The sequence below is a fragment of the Microcaecilia unicolor genome, chromosome 11 (genome assembly GCF_901765095.1).
Source record: "Microcaecilia unicolor chromosome 11, aMicUni1.1, whole genome shotgun sequence".
In the NCBI taxonomy this organism is placed as follows: domain Eukaryota; kingdom Metazoa; phylum Chordata; class Amphibia; order Gymnophiona; family Siphonopidae; genus Microcaecilia; species Microcaecilia unicolor.
Window position 1 is genome coordinate 38,803,950 of NC_044041.1, and position 17,320 is coordinate 38,821,269.

Below are 17,320 nucleotides of genomic sequence, written 5' to 3' on the forward strand. Positions count from 1 at the left end.
TTGTGTATACCTTACCTTGATTTGTACCTGTCCTTTTCAGGGCACAGACCGTGTAAGTCTGCCCAGCACTATCCCTGCCTCCCAACCACCAGCCCCGCTTCCCACCACCGGTTCTGGCACAGACCATATAAGTAGTGGACTCTGCTCTCAGAAGAGCCAAGAGTACTAGAGACTATGCCTCAGCACCCCCAGGCAGAGAGTCTAGGACCTTGGATTCTTTTGGGAGGCGTATGTATCAGGCTGGAATGCTCGCCGCCAAGATTCAAACATACCAGCTGTACACGAGCATCCACTTACGGAACTCGGTGAGGCAACTGTCCAGTTTAGTTGATGCTCTCCCTCCGGAGCTTGCTGAACCTTTTCACCAGGTGGTCAGGCAGCAGAAGGTGTGTCACAAATTCCTGGCCAGGGGAGCTTACAACACTTTTGATGCCGCATCCCGAGTAGCTGCTCAAGGTATTGTGATGCGCAGACTCTCATGGCTGCGTGTCTCGGACATGGATCAGAAGACCCAGCAGCAAATGGCGGATGTTCCTTGCCAGGGGAATAATCTTTTTGGAGAGAAGGTTGAGGATATGGTCGATACCCTCAAGAAGCATTATGATGCGATGGATTCTGTCTCCTGCCGGACGCCTTCTGCTACTACCTCCTCCAATAGGAGGTTTTTTGGAGGGAGGAGAAGTGCTCCCTATTCCTATAATAGGCGTAGGTACACTCCTACCTCTCGACAGCCTGTTCAAGCTCGCTCCCAGCAGGCTCGCTCTCGTCAGCGGCGTACGCCTAAGGCCCCTCTGGCTCCCCAGCAAAAGCAAGGGATGGGTTTTTGACTGGCTCCAGAGCAGTATAGCCGCAGTAAAAGTATCCATGCTGGACAGTCTGCCTGTTGGGGGGAGGTTGATATTTTTTCACCAAAGGTGCCCTCTCATATCCTCCAACAGGTGGGTTCTTCAAATAGTCCGGTTAGGATACACTCTCAATCTGGCATCCAAGCCTCCAAATTGTCCACCGGGAGCTCAATCCTTCAGCTCTCAGCACAAGCAGGTACTTGCAGAGGAACTCTCCGCCCTTCTCAGCGCCAATGCGGTTGAATCCGTTCCACCAGGGGAAAAAGGGCTGGGATTCTATTCCAGGTACTTCCTTGTGCAAAAGAAAACAGGGGGGATGCGTCCCATCCTAGACCTGAGGGCCCTGAACAAATTCCTGCTCCGAGAAAAGTTCAGGATGGTTTCCCTGGGCACCCTTCTTCCCATGATTCAGGAAAATGATTGGCTATGCTCTTTGGACTTAAAGGACGCCTATACTCACATCTTGGTGCTTCCAACTCACAGGAAGTACCTTCGATTCCAATTGGGAACTCAGCACTTTCAGTACTGTGTACAACCCTTCAGTCTAGCATCTGTGCCCAGGGTCTTTACAAAGTGCTTGGCAGTTGTCGCAGCATCGCTACACAGACTGGGAGTGCATGTGTTCCCTTATCTCGACGACTGGCTGGTGAAGAACACCTCAGAGGCAGGAGCTCTATGGTCCATGCATATGACTATTCAACTGCTGGAGCTGTTGGGGTTTGTCATAAATTATTCCAAGTCCCATCTTGTTCCAGTGCAGAAGTTGGAATTCATAGGAGCTCTGTTGAACACACGGACGTCTCGAGCTTATCTACCCCAGGCAAGGGCAGACAATCTTCTGGCCCTAGTGTCCTCGGCTCGAACATCTCAACAGTTCTCAGCTCGGCAAATGTTGAGGCTTATGGGCCATATGGCCTCCACAGTTCATGTGACTCCCATGGCACGTCTACATCTGAGATCAGCTCAATGGACCCTAGTTTCCCAGTGGTCTCGGGCTACGGGGGATCTAGAGGATGTTATCCATCTTTCCACCGATTTTTACAATTCCCTTCAGTGGTGGACCATTCGCTCCAATCTTACCTTGGGACGTCCATTCCAAATTCCTCAGCCACAAAAAGTGCTGACGACGGATGCATCCCTCCTGGGCTTGGGAGCTCATGTAGATGGGCTTCACACTCAAGGAGCTTGGTCTTTTCAGGAAACGAGTCTTCAGATCAACCTCCTGGAATTGCGAGCGATCTGGAATGCTCTAAAGGCTTTCAGAGACCGACTGTCCAATCAAAGTATCCTAATTCAGACAGACAATCAGGTTGCCATGTATTACACCAACAAGCAGGGGGGCACCGGATCTCGCCGTCATGTGTCAGGAAGCTGTCAGAATGTGGCTTTGGGCTCACCGCCATGGCATGTTTCTCCAAGCCACATATCTGGCAGGCATAAACAACAGTCTGGCTGACAGGTTGAGCAGGATAATGCAACCTCACGAGTGGTCACTGAACATGGGTGTAGTCCGCAAGATCTTCTGAGCGTGGGGCGCCCCCTCGGTAGATCTTTTTGCCACTCAGACCAATCACAAAGTCCCTGAATTCTGTTCCAGGCTTCAGGCCTACGACAGACTAGCGTCAGATGCCTTTCTCCTACATTGGGGGATAGGTCTTCTGTATGCGTATCTTCCCATACCTTTAGTAGGGAAAACTCTGCTGAAAGTCAGGCAAGACCGCAGAACCATGATTCTGATAGCACATTTCTGGCCCCGTCAGATCTGGTTTCCTCTTCTTCTGGAGTTGTCCTCCAAAGAACCGTGGAGATTGGAGTGTTTTCTGACCCTCATCACTCAGAACAAGGGGTCACTTCTACATCCCAACCTTCAGTCTCTGTCTCTCATGGCCTGGATGTTGAGAACTTAGAAGTTGCCTCTTTAGGTCTTTCAGAGGGTGTCTCCCGAGTCTTGCTTGCTTCCAGGAAAGATTCCACGAAAAAGTGTTACTTTTAAATGGAGGAGGTTTGCCATCTGGTGTGACAGCAAGGCCCTAGATCCCTTTTCTTGTCCTACACGGACCCTGCTTGAATACCTTCTATACTTATCAGAGTCTGGTCTCAAGACCAACTCAGTAAGAGTTCATCTTAGTGCAATTAGTGCTTATCATCAACGTGTAGAAGGTCAGCCTATCTCTGGACAGCCTTTAGTTGTTCGCTTCATGAGAGGTTTTCTTTTGTCAAAGCCCCCTGTCAAACCTCCTCCAGTGTCATGGGATCTCAACGTCGTTCTCACTCAGCTAATGAAGCCTCCTTTTGAGCCACTGAGTTCCTGCCATCTGAAGTACTTGACCTGGAAGGTCATTTTCTTGGTGGCTGTTACTTCAGTTTGTAGAGTCAGTGAGCTCCAAGCCCTGGTAGTCCATGCTCCTTATATTAAATGTCATTATAACAGAGTAGTCCTCCGCACTTATCCTAAGTTCTTGCCGAAGGTGGTGTCGGAGTTCCATCTGAACCAGTCAATTGTCTTGCCAACATTTTTTCCCCGCCCTGGTGAGGACAAGTTGCACACCTTGGACTGTAAGAGAGCATTGACCTTTTACGTGGAGCGCACAAAGCCCTATCGACAGTCCGCCCAGCTGTTTGTTTCTTTTAATCCCAACAGGATGGGAGTTGCCATTGGAAAACGCACCATCTCCAATTGGCTAGCAGATTGCATTTCCTTCACTTATGCCCAAGCTGGGCTGACTTTAGAGGGCCATGTCATGGCTCACAATTTTAGAGCCATGGCTGCATCAGTGGCTCACTTAAAGTCAGCCTCCATTGAAGAGATTTGCAAGGCTGCAACGTGGTCATCAGTCCACACGTTCACATCTCACTACTGCCTTCAGCAGGATTCTCGACGCGACAGTCGGTTTGGGCAGTCGGTGCTGCAGAATCTGTTCGGGGTTTAGAATCCAACTCCACCCTCCTAGGCCCATATCTGTTTTGTTCCAGGCTGCACTCACTTAGTTGATTTTGGTTTCAGGTCAGTCTCAGTTATGTCCTTGCCGTTGCGAGGCCCAGTTGACCAATGTTCATTGTTTTGAGTGAGCCTGGGGGCTAGGGATACCCCATGCGTGATGATATCCAGCCTGCTTGTCCTCGGAGAAAATGTAGATACATACCTGTAGCAGGTATTCTCCGAGGACAGCAGGCTGGATATCATCACAGCCTACCCTCCTCCCCTTTGGAGTTGTTCTTCTTCTCGTTTTTGCTCTTTATATAACTGAAGGAAGCGCCGGGCGTCGCCGGCAGGAAGTCACTCGCACATGCACGGTGCCTTGTCCCAGTGCGCGCCGCACTCGTCTGGATCCTTCTAAAAATTTTTGTTATAGTTCCAGTCTCCTGGGCCGTTGCGGACGACGACCCATGCGTGATGATATCCAGTCTGCTGTCCTCGGAGAATACCTGCTACAGGTATGTATCTTCATTTTATTATTAAGTGCTAAGATTTGGTGGGATCAAAAGTTGCCAATATTTGTATATCATCCCCATATTTGTTCACTATAGTGAAACACAAATAGAGAGGGTAAAACAGCATACAACCAAAGTATACAAACAACAAAAAAAAAGTTTTTTTCGGCTATTTGTGCATAGGAGAAGGCTTTTGCAAGAGCCCACTTTTTCACGCTGTAGCGAATATTTTGTATAATAACACCTTAATGTGTTGAGGCATTTGACCTACACAATTTATCCACTGCAGAAATAAAATTTTGACCCCTGAGGCAGGTGTCATTTGACGCCGAAACACGGCCCATGTCGGGTCACATGTCAATAAAGTACTCCTGTTGTCCTAGTCTTTAAAGCCCAGTGTTGATTTTTTTGTTTGTTCACTATAGTGAACAAATATGCAAAAGTAAATGCAAGTATGATCTTGGTTCAAGAATTTGGAGAATCACAATTTAAAGAACTCTGTTGGTACATGGGATATAGCAGATATGCAGTGAATGTGACTTTGGATTTGGAAACTGCTAATTCCTGGCTTGTCCTATCTGAGGATCAGAAAATGTCAGACGAGGAAACACATGACAGAATCTGCCAGGCAAACCCAAGAGATCCGATACTGATCCCTGTATGCTGGGGTGTGAGGATTTCACCTCGGGGAGACATTTCTGGGAGGTGGACATGGGGAATGAGAGTGGCAGGATACTGGGTGTATGTAAAGTGGGGGAGCTGATTGTCACTTAGTGAAGGATATTGGACAGTGGGGCTGTGTGGAGATGAATACTGGACTCACCTGCCCCCAAACTTCGCTCTCCCTAAGAGAAAACCCCCTATTCAGTGGGGATTTTTCTGGACTATGAGGCAGGAAAGGTCTCATTTTACAATTTAGATAATAAATCTCATTTAATCTCTTCACCTTCACTAACACTTTCTCAGAGAAATTACGACCCTTGTTCTGTTCATTATATTATCAGTCAGCTCTGAGAATCCGCCCTGTGACAGCCTCAGAATGGAGCCAGGCTCAGGATTAACATCTGCAGCCTCTGGCAAGATTGTGAGAGGTGAAAGAATTTTACTGATATGTGTTAAACATGTTCAAAGGCATCACTGCCACCAACATATTAAAGTTTGAGGATTTCTTTTCTTTACTTTATAGAACTCAACTTTATTTATTTGAATCCCAGTGGACTAGCATGGCAGCCACAAGCCTATCTGAGTCTCAAACATGGTATTACAGTATAATATGAAGAACTGTCAGATTTGCAATGACAGAGATGGAATTAGGGCTCAGTGACAGGGGTAGTCTGTAAGAATTTTCAGCGGCACTGTCTGGATATGTCATATCAGAGTGCCGAACTTGGAATTATCTACCCAAGCAATTAAGGTACTTAGAAGATTATCTGAGATTCCGTAAATTACTAAAGGCTTTTCTATTCAATATATATCTTATCAAAAGACACTAATGTTGCCGTCTCTCTTATATGTTTCAACATAACCAGTACTCTAGCCTAGCTTCATGACAAACACACAATTATTCCTAATATGTTAAATATTATAATTAATTATTTGGCTATCATATTTCTAATGTTTTTCTTGAATGTAAGCCACATTGAACCTGAGCTTTTGTTCGGGATAATGTGGGATACAAATGTCATAAATAAAATGAATAGTTTAGCTAAAATAATTTTTGCCTAGATGAAAGCTGTTTATAAGAACCATATATTTCTTTTTATTTGTATTCATTGATTTATTTTAGAGTAAAGTTGCTACAAGAAAGTTACAGACTGATGGAAATGAAAACCCTTCTGCGAGGTTATGGAATAAGAAGCTTTAATGTCACAAATAAGAAACAGATAATGGTAAGTAAATGGTAAATTCATAACACTTCTGATGTTTTATAAACCAGTTCATGACAAACATTTTTAATATTGATATTCTTATCCTGTGATATAATTTTGTGCCCAAGTGGAGTTGTAAATATGCCCGAAGTATGACAGCCCAGTTTTGTGTAGAATGCATTCTTAGGGAATAATGATTAAGTTCCCTGAGTAGACAATTAAGAATCTAAAATATACTGGCAACCAGTTTACAAGTTAAGTTTCTCTAACTGTTGTATGTTTCAGAATTAAAATAGTTTCCAAAAGATGCATCTTTTTTTCTGTTGCAGGGATTAGTAAAGTACATCCTGAAACAGGATGTGCCTTCATCGTTGGAAGATGCTTTGAAAGTAGTAAAGGCACATCTATTGCCCACTGTGGAAGTTTATATTCTCAGGGTTGTTCAGCTGATTTATGGACAGAGGGTAGGCTCATCCAGAAAATAAGATTTTGATATTCCTTCAAACACTTTTTTTTTTTTTTTTTGGACACTGCAATAATTGTATTGCAACCACTTAGTCTTAAGTTCAAAAATGGAATGAGAGACAGCCAAATTTTATGTAATCTGTTTTTCAATTTTGTTTTCAGGGAGATGAATGTCTAAGTTTGCTGAGATCGTTGCCTTCTAGTGAAGCAGAAGAAATTGTGGGACGTGTGACCTGCTGGGCAAAATTAGTTCTGCGAGAACAGACAGATCAATCTGAAGAAGTACTGTTTATTTTCATTGTATAAAATGTCAAATCAATTTGGGTTGGTATCATATAGCTAGTAGCCATGCAGATGGAAATTAGGGCTTCTATTCTTAGGTGTTTATGAATTGTAAATTTAGAGGTTGGTATTCAAAGTGAGTTAACCATTTGAGGCTCTTATTCAACTAATTCAATTCAAGTGAGGTGTTATATATCGCTAATATCCCCTAGATATTCAGTGCGGTTTACATGACTAGAATACCATATATTTATTGGTCCACTTGTATCCCACATTTTCCCAGCTTATGCGGGCTCAGTGTGGCTAACAAAGTTACATTAAATACAACAGGAAAAAAAAAATAGAGCCAGTAAAAGAGTTTGCAAATTAAGTACATGTGAATTAGGAGTCAGGGTTTGGGAACAGATGGGATTTTAACTTCCATCTGAAACATAGATAGACATTCTCAGATCTAATTCTGATGAGTAGAGTTCCATAGGGCAGGTCCGACTACTGGGAAGAGTGAATCAAAGACTTTCTGGAACTTAACTCCTTTGTAGGGCAGCATGAATATGAACAGTTGGCCCTTCAGTCTTAGGGAGTATGCTAGGCTTAGAGATAATATATCTGTTAAGAGAGCTGAGGTGGTGCCAAAAAGGATCTAGAAGATCATGCAATCGGCTTTGAAGCTGATACTTTCTTTCATGGGAAGCCAATGAAGTTTGGTCAGGTATGCTGAGACACTGTTGTATGTATTTAGTCTGTAGCTCAATCTTGCTGCAGTGTTATAATTTGCAGTTTCCTGAGAAACAAGACATTGCAGTAGTTAATGCTGACTGGGCCCTGAGGAAATATTCAGCAGCACTTACTCAAATAGTGTCGCTGAATATCCCGTCAAAGGCTAAAAACAGCTATTGAATGGGTGGTCTGGGGCAGAGTTGGCACTTAACCAGATAAGTTCTGATATCCAGCCCTTAGCCTGTAAAGGTCATCAGCCAAATAGGACCACATAAATAGCATTCTCCAAGGACAAGCAGGCTGCTTGTTCTCACATGTGGGTCAACATCTGCGTCAGCCCGGGAATCAGCATTTTTGCAAGCAAAATATGAAAAAAACTTGCCAGAGTCTTCTGGTGCGCGGACCGATTTCCCGCCCGTTGCATGAGCGTTCCCGCTCAGTTATCTTTTCTCTGCGTTGAGGTGCGGTCGAGTTTTTTCCCCACTCAGGCCCGGGAAAGAGTTTTTTTCGGTTTGAGGCTTTTGCCTTTTTTTCTTTTCTTTTATTACAATTTACTTTAAAAAAAAAAAAAAAAACTTTCCTCGTAGTTTTCTTTAGTTTTTTTGTGCCCTTTTAAAGTTTCCTTTCTTTTTCAGCACGGCCGGCTTGTTCCCTTCCTTTTGTGCCCTTTTTTCTTTTAACAGGCACGATCGTGACTTTTGATTTCGCCGAAGCCGTTTTTTCTTCCATGTCATCGAAGACACTCAGTGACTTCAAATGTTGTACTCGGTGCAACCGGACCATCTCGGGTACCAATACCCACGTCTGGTGTATCCAGTGCCTTGGGCCCGACCATAGCCCAGCCGCTTGTAGTCTGTGTCTTCACATGAAGAAATGGACTCAAGTGTCTCGAGAGGCCCAACAAGAGAAGCTTTTTGGGGCTCGGTCCGGTCCTTCGACATCGGTACCGAGGTCGGTGGCGTTGACATCAACATCGAGGGATGCATCGACGTCGGGAGTGAAGGTAATGGCTGCGGAACGACCAACTCGTGCTGTGAGCAGTGAAGCATCGAGTGGGTCTCCACCTGTCTCGAGGCCTCCTGATATGCAGGCCCCCCCCCCCCCCCCCGGGAATGACCTTCGTCGGACCCGGCCCCGAGGAGATGTGAGGATTCCATGTCTTCCTCATTGGTACCGAGGAGTCTCGATGACGGGCGTTGAGCAAAAACGAAGAAGCACCGTCATCGTTCTCCTTCAACACACTGTGCTGGGAGTCCTGGGGCGTCGAGGGATTCGGCACCCGAGAAGCGTCGGCGCCAAGAGGATCGCTTTCCCTCTATTCAGGAGGTGCCGATGCGTCAGTCTAGCAGCCGGGTACCTGCTCCCGAGCCTCGACAGATTCTGCCACCGCCTTCTATGCCGACCCTGCAGACTTGACCGACGGAGGCTCTCGACAAGCGCATCAGGGCCCTGCTTCTGGAAGGGTTACTGCGCCAGTCTGCTTCGGTGTCTGGGGTGCTTGCGCCTTCCATACCGTCTGCTGCAGCGGTATCTGGCCCTTCGCCTGTGGTGAGGTCCCCAACCTCGGTGCCGTCTGCAGCATCGGTATGCCACCCAGGTCGACTCCCCTTCGACGTTGGTGAAGAAAGCTTCACCGGAGTCCAGGCGGGCGTCGATTTCTCGGCACTGCCATCAAGGACGTCGTTCCTCGGCATCAAGGCTGGCTCAGTTTCGGACTGCTCTGAGAGATGTCTTGTCCGATACTGAAGATGAGCATTCATGGGAGGAAGAGGAGGATCCCAGGTACTTTTCTTCTGACGAGTCCTATGGGATTCCTTCTGAACCTTCCCCTCCACCAGAAAGGAGACTTTCTCCACCGGAGAGTCTTTCTTTTACCTCCTTTGTCCGGGAAATGGCTGCGGCTATTCCCTTCCCTATAGAGGTTCAGGATGAGCCCAGGGCTGAGATGCTCGAGGTTCTGGATTATCCTTCTCCACCTACAGAGTCTGCAACGGCTCCTTTGCATAATGTATTGTATTGTAACACTTAATGTACTGAAGGAAGTCCTTATGCGAAACTGGTCGTTCCTTCTGTCTAATCCCGTGATCCCGAATAGAACTGAATCCCAATATCAGATCCACGGGGAGCCTGGATTGATGAAGTCTCAGCTACCTCACAATTCCATGGTGGTGGACTCCGCTCTCAAAAGAGCCAAGAGTACTAGGGACTTTGCCTTGGCGCACCCAGGCAGAGAATCTAGAACCTTGGATTCTTTTAGGAGGAAGTCATATCAGGTCGCTATGCTCGCTGCCAAAATTCAGACATACCAGCTTTCCATGAGCATCCACTTGCGGAACTCGGTGAGGCAACTGACTAGCATGGTTGATGCACTACCTCCGGAGCAGGCCGAGCCTTTTTGCCTGGTGGTCAGGCAGCAGAAGGCGTGTCGAAAATTCCTGGCCAGAGGTACGTTCGACACTTTTGATGTAACATCCAGGATCGCTGCCCAAGGTATAGTGATGCGCAGACTCTCATGGCTGCATGTCTTTGACCTGGACCAGAAGTCCCAGCAGCGAATGGCAGATGTTTCTTGCCGGAGGGATAAGCTTTTTGGTGAGAAAGTAGAGGATCTGGTTGACCAGCTCAAGAAGCACAATGATGCTATGGATTCTCTCTCCGGCCGGGCGTCTTCTGCTACTACCTCCTCATCTAGGAGGTTTTTTGGAGGGAAGAGGGGTGCTCCCTATTCCTATGCTAGGCGTAGGTAGACTCCTGCTTCTCGCAGCCTGTCCAGGCTCAGTCTCAGTGCGCTCATTCTCGTCAACAGTGTGCGCTTAAGGCCTCTGTGGCTCCCCAGCAAAAGCAAGGGATGGGCTTTTGACTGGCTCCAGTTCAGCATAGCCTCAGTAAAAGTGTCTGTACTGGTGTGACTTGGCGGTAGGGGGGAGGTTGATGTTTTTTCACCAAGGTGGCCTCTCATAACCTCCGACCGGTGGGTTCTTCAAATAGTCCAGTTAGGATACACCCTCAATCTGGAATCCACACCTCCAAATTGCCCACCGGGAGCTCATTCTTACAGCTCCCAGCACAAGCAGGTACTTGCAGAGGAACTCTCCGCCCTTCTAAAGGCCAGTGCAGTCGAACCCGTTCCACCAGGGAAAGAAGGGCTGGGATTCTATTCCAAGTACTTCCTTGTGCAAAAGAAAACAGGGGGGATGCGTCCCATCCTAGACCTAAGGGCCATGAACAAATTTCTTGTCTGAGAAAAGTTCAGGATGGTTTCCATGGGCACCCTTCTTCCCATGATTCAGAAAAACGATTGGCTATGCTCTCTGGACTTAAAGGATGCTTACACACGCATCTCAATACTTCCAGCTCATAGGAAGTATCTTCGATTTTGGCTAGGAACACAGCACTTTCAGTACCGTGTACTGCCTTTTGGCCTGGCATCTGTGCCCATAGTGTTTACCAAATGCCTAGCTGTAGTCGCAGCGTCGCTATACAGACTGGGAGTGCATGTGTTTCCTTATCTCGACGATTGGCTGGTGAAGAGCACCTCGAAGGAGGGTGCTCTGGAGTCCATGCGAATGACTATTTGGGTGCTAGAGCTACTGGGGTTTGTCATAAATTATCTCAAGTCCCATCTCTCCCCAGTCCAAGCATTGGAATTCATTGGAGCCCTGTTGAACACTCAGACAGCTCGAGCTTATCTTCCCGAGACAAGGGTGGACAATCTTCTGTCCCTGGTGTCCATGGTTTGAACATCTCACCAGGTCACGGCTCGGCAGATGTTGAGACTTCTGGGCGACATGAAGGCATATTTTCAAAGCACTTTGGGAGGCTAAGTTCCATAGGTTTCTATGGAACTTTGGGAGGCTAAGTGCTTTGAAAATGAGCCTGATGGTCTTCACAGTTCATGTCACGCCCATGGCACGTCTGCATATGAGATCAGCTCAATGGACCCTAGCTTCCCAGTGGTTTCAAGCTGCAGGGGATCTAGAGGATGTCATCCAACTGTCCACCAGCTTTTGGCATTCTCTCCACTGGTGGACGATTCGATCCAATTTGACCATGGGGCGACCATTCCAAGTTCCTCAGCCACAAAAAGTACTGATGACGGATGCATCTCTCCTGGGGTGGGGAGCTCATGTAGATGGGCTCCACACTCAGGGAGCCTGGTCCTTTCAGGAAAGAGGTCTGCAGATCAACCTCCTGGAATTAAGAGCGATCTGGAATGCTCTAAAGGTTTTCACAGATCAACTGTCCAACCAAATCGTTTTAATTCAGACAGACAATCAGGTTGCCATGTATTACACCAACAAGCGGGGGGGCACCGGATCTCGCCCTTTGTGTCAGGAAGCCGTCCAGATGTGGCTTTGGGCGCGCCGTCACGACATGATCCTCCAAGCTACTTATCTGGCAGGCATAAACAACAGTCTGACCGACAGGTTGAGCAGGATAATGCAACCTCACGAGTGGTCACTGAACATGGGTGTAGTCCGCAAGATCTTCCGAGCGTGGGCCACCCCCTTGGTGGATCTTTTTGCCACTCAGATCAATCACAAGGTCCCTCAGTTCTGTTCCAGGCTTCAGGCCCACAACAGACTAGCGTCAGATGCCTTTCTCCTGCATTGGGGGACAGTCCTTCTGTATTCGTATCATCCCATACCTCTAGTAGGGAAGACTTTGCTGAAACTCAAGCAAGACCGTGGAACCATGATTCTGATTGCACCCTTTTGGCCCCGTCAAATCTGGTTCCCTCTTCCTCTGGAGTTGTCCTCTGAAGAACCGTGGAGATTGGAGTATTTTCCGACCCTCATCACACAGAACTAGGGGTCACTTCTGCATCCCAACCTCCAGTCTCTGGCTCTCATGGCCTGGATGTTGAGAGTTTAGAGGTTGCCTCTTTAGGTCTGTCGAAGGGTGTCTCCCGAATCTTGCTTGCTTCCAGGAAAGATTCCACGAAGAGGTGTTACTCTTTCACATGGAGGAGGTTTGCCATCTGGTGTGACAGCAAGGCCCTAGATCCTCTTTCTTGTCCTACATAGACCCTGCTTGAATACCTTCTACACTTATCAGAGTCTGGTCTCAAGACCAACTCCGTAAGAGTTCACCTTAGTGCAATTAGTGCTTTTCATCGCAGTGTAGAGGGTAAGCCTATCTCTGGACAGCCTTTAGTTGTTCGCTTCATGAGAGGTTTACTTTTGTCAAAGCCCCCTGTCAAACCTCCTCCAGTGTCATGGGATCTCAACGTCGTTCTCACCTAGCTGATGAAAGCTCCCTTTGAGCCACTGAATTCCTGCCATCTGAAGTACTTGACCTGGAAGGTCGTTTTCTTGGTGGCTGTTAGTTCAGCTTGTAGAGTCAGTGAGCTTCAGGCCTTGGTAGTGCATGCACCTTATATCAAGTTCCATCACAACAGAGTAGTACTCTGCACGCACCCTAAGTTCCTGCCAAAGATGGTGTCGGAGCTCCATCTGAACCAGTCAATTGTCTTGCCAACATTTTTTCCCCATCCTCATACCTACCCTGGCGAAAGCAGTTTGCACACATTGGATTGCAAGAGAGCATGGGCCTTTTACGTGGAGCGGACAAAGCCCTTTAGACAGTCCACCCAGTTTGTTTCTTTTGATCCCAACAGGAGGGGAGTCGCCATCGGAAAACGCATAATTTTCAATTGGCTAGAAGATTACATATTCTTCACTTTCACCCAAGCTGGTCTGACTCTGGAGGGCCATGTCACGGCTCACAATGTTAGAGCCATGGCTGTGTCAGTGGCTTACTTAGTCGTCATCCATTGAGGAGATTTGCAAGGCTGCAACATGGTCATCAGTCCACACATTCACATCTCATTACTGCCTCCAGCAGGATACCCAACGCAACAGTCGGTTTGGGCAGTCGGTGCTGCAGAATCTGTTCGGGGTTTAGAATCCAACTCTCTCCCCCCCCCCCCCCCCCCTCCCCCCCACCCGACCCATTTTTGTTCTCTTCCAGGCTGCACTCTTGGTTAGTTGATTATGGTTTGGGGTCAATCTATGTTATGTCCTCGCCGTTGCGAGGCCCAGTTGACCAATGTTCATTGTTTTGAGTAAACCTGGTTGCTAGGGATACCCCACATGTGAGAACAATCAGCTTGCTGTCCTCGGAGAATACCTGCAACAGGTATGTATCTTCGCTTTGGAGTTGTTGTTTGTTTATTATTTGCTCTTTGATTAAACTGAGCGGGAACGCTCATGCGACTGGTGGGAAATTGGTCCACGCATGCGCTGTGCATGCTGCATGCGCGCCAGAAGACTCTGGCAAGATTTTTTCATATTTTGCTTCCAAAAATGCCGATTCCCGGGCCAACGCGGACGTCAACCCACATGTGAGAACAATCAACCTGCTATCCTCGGAGAATACCTGCTACAGGTATGTATCTTCGCTTTCCTGTCTTCGGCCAGTTTAACTAAACTGGTTAAGGGTTGAATATTAATACTTAAGTGCCGGCAATCTGCACATACCCAGATGTTTAATGCTGGTATCTGGACATGGCCTGGTATTGACTTTCTGGACATAATTTCAACAGCAGCAGTCGGCATTTATTTAATAAACACCTGTTTTAATTTTTTGCATCGGTATGTTTTATAGTTCCAACCTAAATTCAGAAGTGCTAAATATAATACAGGAACATACAGCAAAATTAAGCAAGTTGGTCTGCCTTTTTTTTGTTTATTGGTCTGCCCTGAGTTATACCTAAGACTTCTGATTTTAAGTTGTAAGCGATAAACACTGACAAGATAGTTCTAATGTTTAAAAAATTATATATAGTTTGTCTTTTGATGAGCTTGATGTCATATTCATCGGGCACAGTGGAAGCTGAAGTTACAGTGGAACCAAGCATCACAAAGCCTCATATCTTCAGTCTGCATTTCTTACAGACACAGAAAATCTCTGCTGTAGTGATTTGAACTGTGTCAGTCTCATGAGAGGTCTTCCATTCAGTTTGCATAACACCAAGTCATGCTTGCTCAATGCATCCATGACAAAATGGGGACATTCGTGGACATAGTTTCTGCCAAGGAGAGAATCTTTTCATCATGGATTAGAGCAAGGGTTCTCAACCCAGTCCTGGGGACACATCTAGCCAGTCAGGTTTTCAGGATACCCACAATGAATATGCATGAGATAGATTTGCATGCCTTAACTCCATTGTATGCAACTTTATCTCATGCATATTCGTTGTGGATATCCTGAAAATCTGACTGGCTAAGAGGCATATTTTCAAAGCACTTAGCCTTCCAAAGTTCCATAGAAACCTATGGAACTTTGGAAGGCTAAGTGCTTTGAAAATATGCCTCTTAAGTATGTCCCGAGGACTGGATTTAGAACCCTTGGATTAGAGTTGAGAACATTTCATTTTTTGCGCACTCGGAGCACTTTGTCTCACTTCATCATAGTAAGAGAGTATTGACTTAATTTGAAAATCGAGTTTTGATGTCTGATATCAACAAGCAAGAGATGCAGGCTCCTTATCCATGTTTAGAGAAGTAATAAGCATATGGGACTGGACTACCTCTCTGAAAATGCTTTTACCACATTCTCTGGAAATTGTTGCCAGAGAATGTTGTAAAAGCAGTTAGCCAAACTTTTTTTTTAAACCCTGTTACTCTAAGTTCCCACAAGTCCATAAGCCTTTGGGATAATGTACTCCTTATTCTTGGGATAAGCAGCATTAGATCAATTGTCACTCTCTTGAGATCTCAAGAAAGATATAGTAGATTTGGAAAAGGTGCAGCGAAGGGCGACTAAAATGATAACGGGGATGGGACGACTTCCCTATGAAGAAAGACTAAGGAGGTTAGGGCTTTTCAGCTTGGAGAAGAGACGGCTGAGGTGTATAAAATAATGAGTGGAGTGGAACAGGTGGATGTGAAGCGTCTGTTCACGCGCTCCAAAAATACTAGGACTAGGGGGCATGCGATGAAACTACAGTGTAGTAAATTTAAAACAAATCGGAGAAATCTTTCTTCACCCAACGCATAATTAAACTCTGAAATTCGTTGCCGGAGAACGTGGTGAAGGCGGTTAGCTTGGCAGAGTTTAAAAAGGGGTTAGACAGTTTCCTAAAGGTCAAGTCCATAAACCACTACTAAATGGACTTGGGAAAAATCCACAATTCCAGGAGTAATATGTATAGAATGTTTGTACGTTTGGGAAGCTTGCCAGGTGCCCTTGGCCTGGATTGGCCACTGTCGTGGACAGGATGCTGGGCTCGATGGACCCTTGGTCTTTTCCATGTGGCATTACTTATGTACTTAAACTTATGACCTGGATTGGCCACTGTTGGAAATAGGATGGGCTTGATGGACCTTCAGTCTGACCCAGCATGGCAATGCTTATGTTCTTATTCAACAGTTTACCTAGTAGCAAAGGAAGGTGTATTAGCCGACAAGCTGCTTTCTGGCCTTCAAAAAATTGGTCATCCCAACTTTACTTAATGGAATTGTTTTTTCAGTGGAACATAGGAAAAGCCAACTTAAAATTACTTATAGACTCATATCGTCTTTCTTTTATTGTAGAACAAAGGGAGCCAAGTATCAATAGCAAAGACAATTGTTAAGATCCTGAGACTGCTGCTCAGCTCTCTAAATGGTAAATTTCAACTTAATGTTTTAGAATTGTTCTTCTTGAGAGATAGGGTTATAGTTCAGCATTTTATTTACTTATTCTGCTTTATTACAGAAGATCGTCTAAAGAATGAACAGTATGAGAAAAACTTAAAAATGTTTGGTGTGATCTCTGGTTTACAGGTAATAAACAGAAATGTTCTGTTTAAGCATTCCTGGGTTGTGTATAGTGCTGTGCACCGACTTCAGTGGTCACGTGTCATGCTGTGCTACTGCCTTGAGCCATGCGCCTGGATTTTAACAGTTAACATCTGCCTCTGTATCCCCTGGATATGTTTTCCCCATTTGATGAGTTCAGCCTGCACATTTAAAGTTAGGCCTGTTAGTAATAGCAGTTGTCTATTGGTACACCTTAAGAATATCTTTTAGAAGGAGATGTAAAAAAAAAAAACCCATTTTCTTTTCATATTTTTATAACATGCATTGTAGAGCATCTAACACACGATTCTGTGATGATAGTGACTTCTATTGACTAAGCTGCCAGGGTGGCCTAGGAATGGTATGCATATCAAGAAACAATACAAGATAAACTCCTAAAATGGAAAAAAAAAATGGTAACTTCTTGAAGGTGTAGGAAATACTTTTTTTTTTTTTTTTTTTTAACCATCCAAGGGCACGTACAACCCTCAGCATAACTTTGTGGTCATTACAGACTGCCATAGTAGTAGCAGTAGCTAAAAGGAAGACATCCTTAACAGAGTTCTTGCTTATTATTTATTACAGGAAGAGTATGATATTTTTCTTTCCCCGGAAGATTATGAAAATCAATTGTTGCTTTCTGAACTCTGTGAAAAACACATGAAAGCCTATGAAAAGTCAAGATCAAAATCGGCCAATGATCAGGAAATAACTCACAGTCCAGATGGGATTGCAAAAAAGGCTAACACTGAATCCAGACTTCAGAAACTGGCCCTTCTCCTGGAAGTGACGGAGCAAGACCTGCAGGGACAATTGGCATTAAGGGCATTGGATGCTGGGAAAGTTGAAAAGGCTCTGCAGATGTGCAGGTAGCATGTAGTAAACTTTAAGACTGGGGAGATATTGCATGTCATCATTCACTAGT

At 45.8% G+C, this 17,320-nt stretch overlaps 1 protein-coding gene across 1 annotated transcript in view; it reads left to right on the top strand.

Annotated features, from left to right (window-relative positions):
• KNTC1 (kinetochore associated 1) overlaps window positions 1-17,320 on the top strand; it is a 318,233-nt gene that overhangs the window by 165,527 nt on the left and 135,386 nt on the right. The window contains exons 29-34 of the mRNA XM_030219253.1: window positions 6,064-6,166; window positions 6,475-6,609; window positions 6,773-6,892; window positions 16,150-16,222; window positions 16,313-16,380; window positions 16,981-17,264. Coding sequence (XP_030075113.1) covers window positions 6,064-6,166; window positions 6,475-6,609; window positions 6,773-6,892; window positions 16,150-16,222; window positions 16,313-16,380; window positions 16,981-17,264 — 783 coding nt within the window. The remainder of the gene's footprint in view (window positions 1-6,063; window positions 6,167-6,474; window positions 6,610-6,772; window positions 6,893-16,149; window positions 16,223-16,312; window positions 16,381-16,980; window positions 17,265-17,320) is intronic.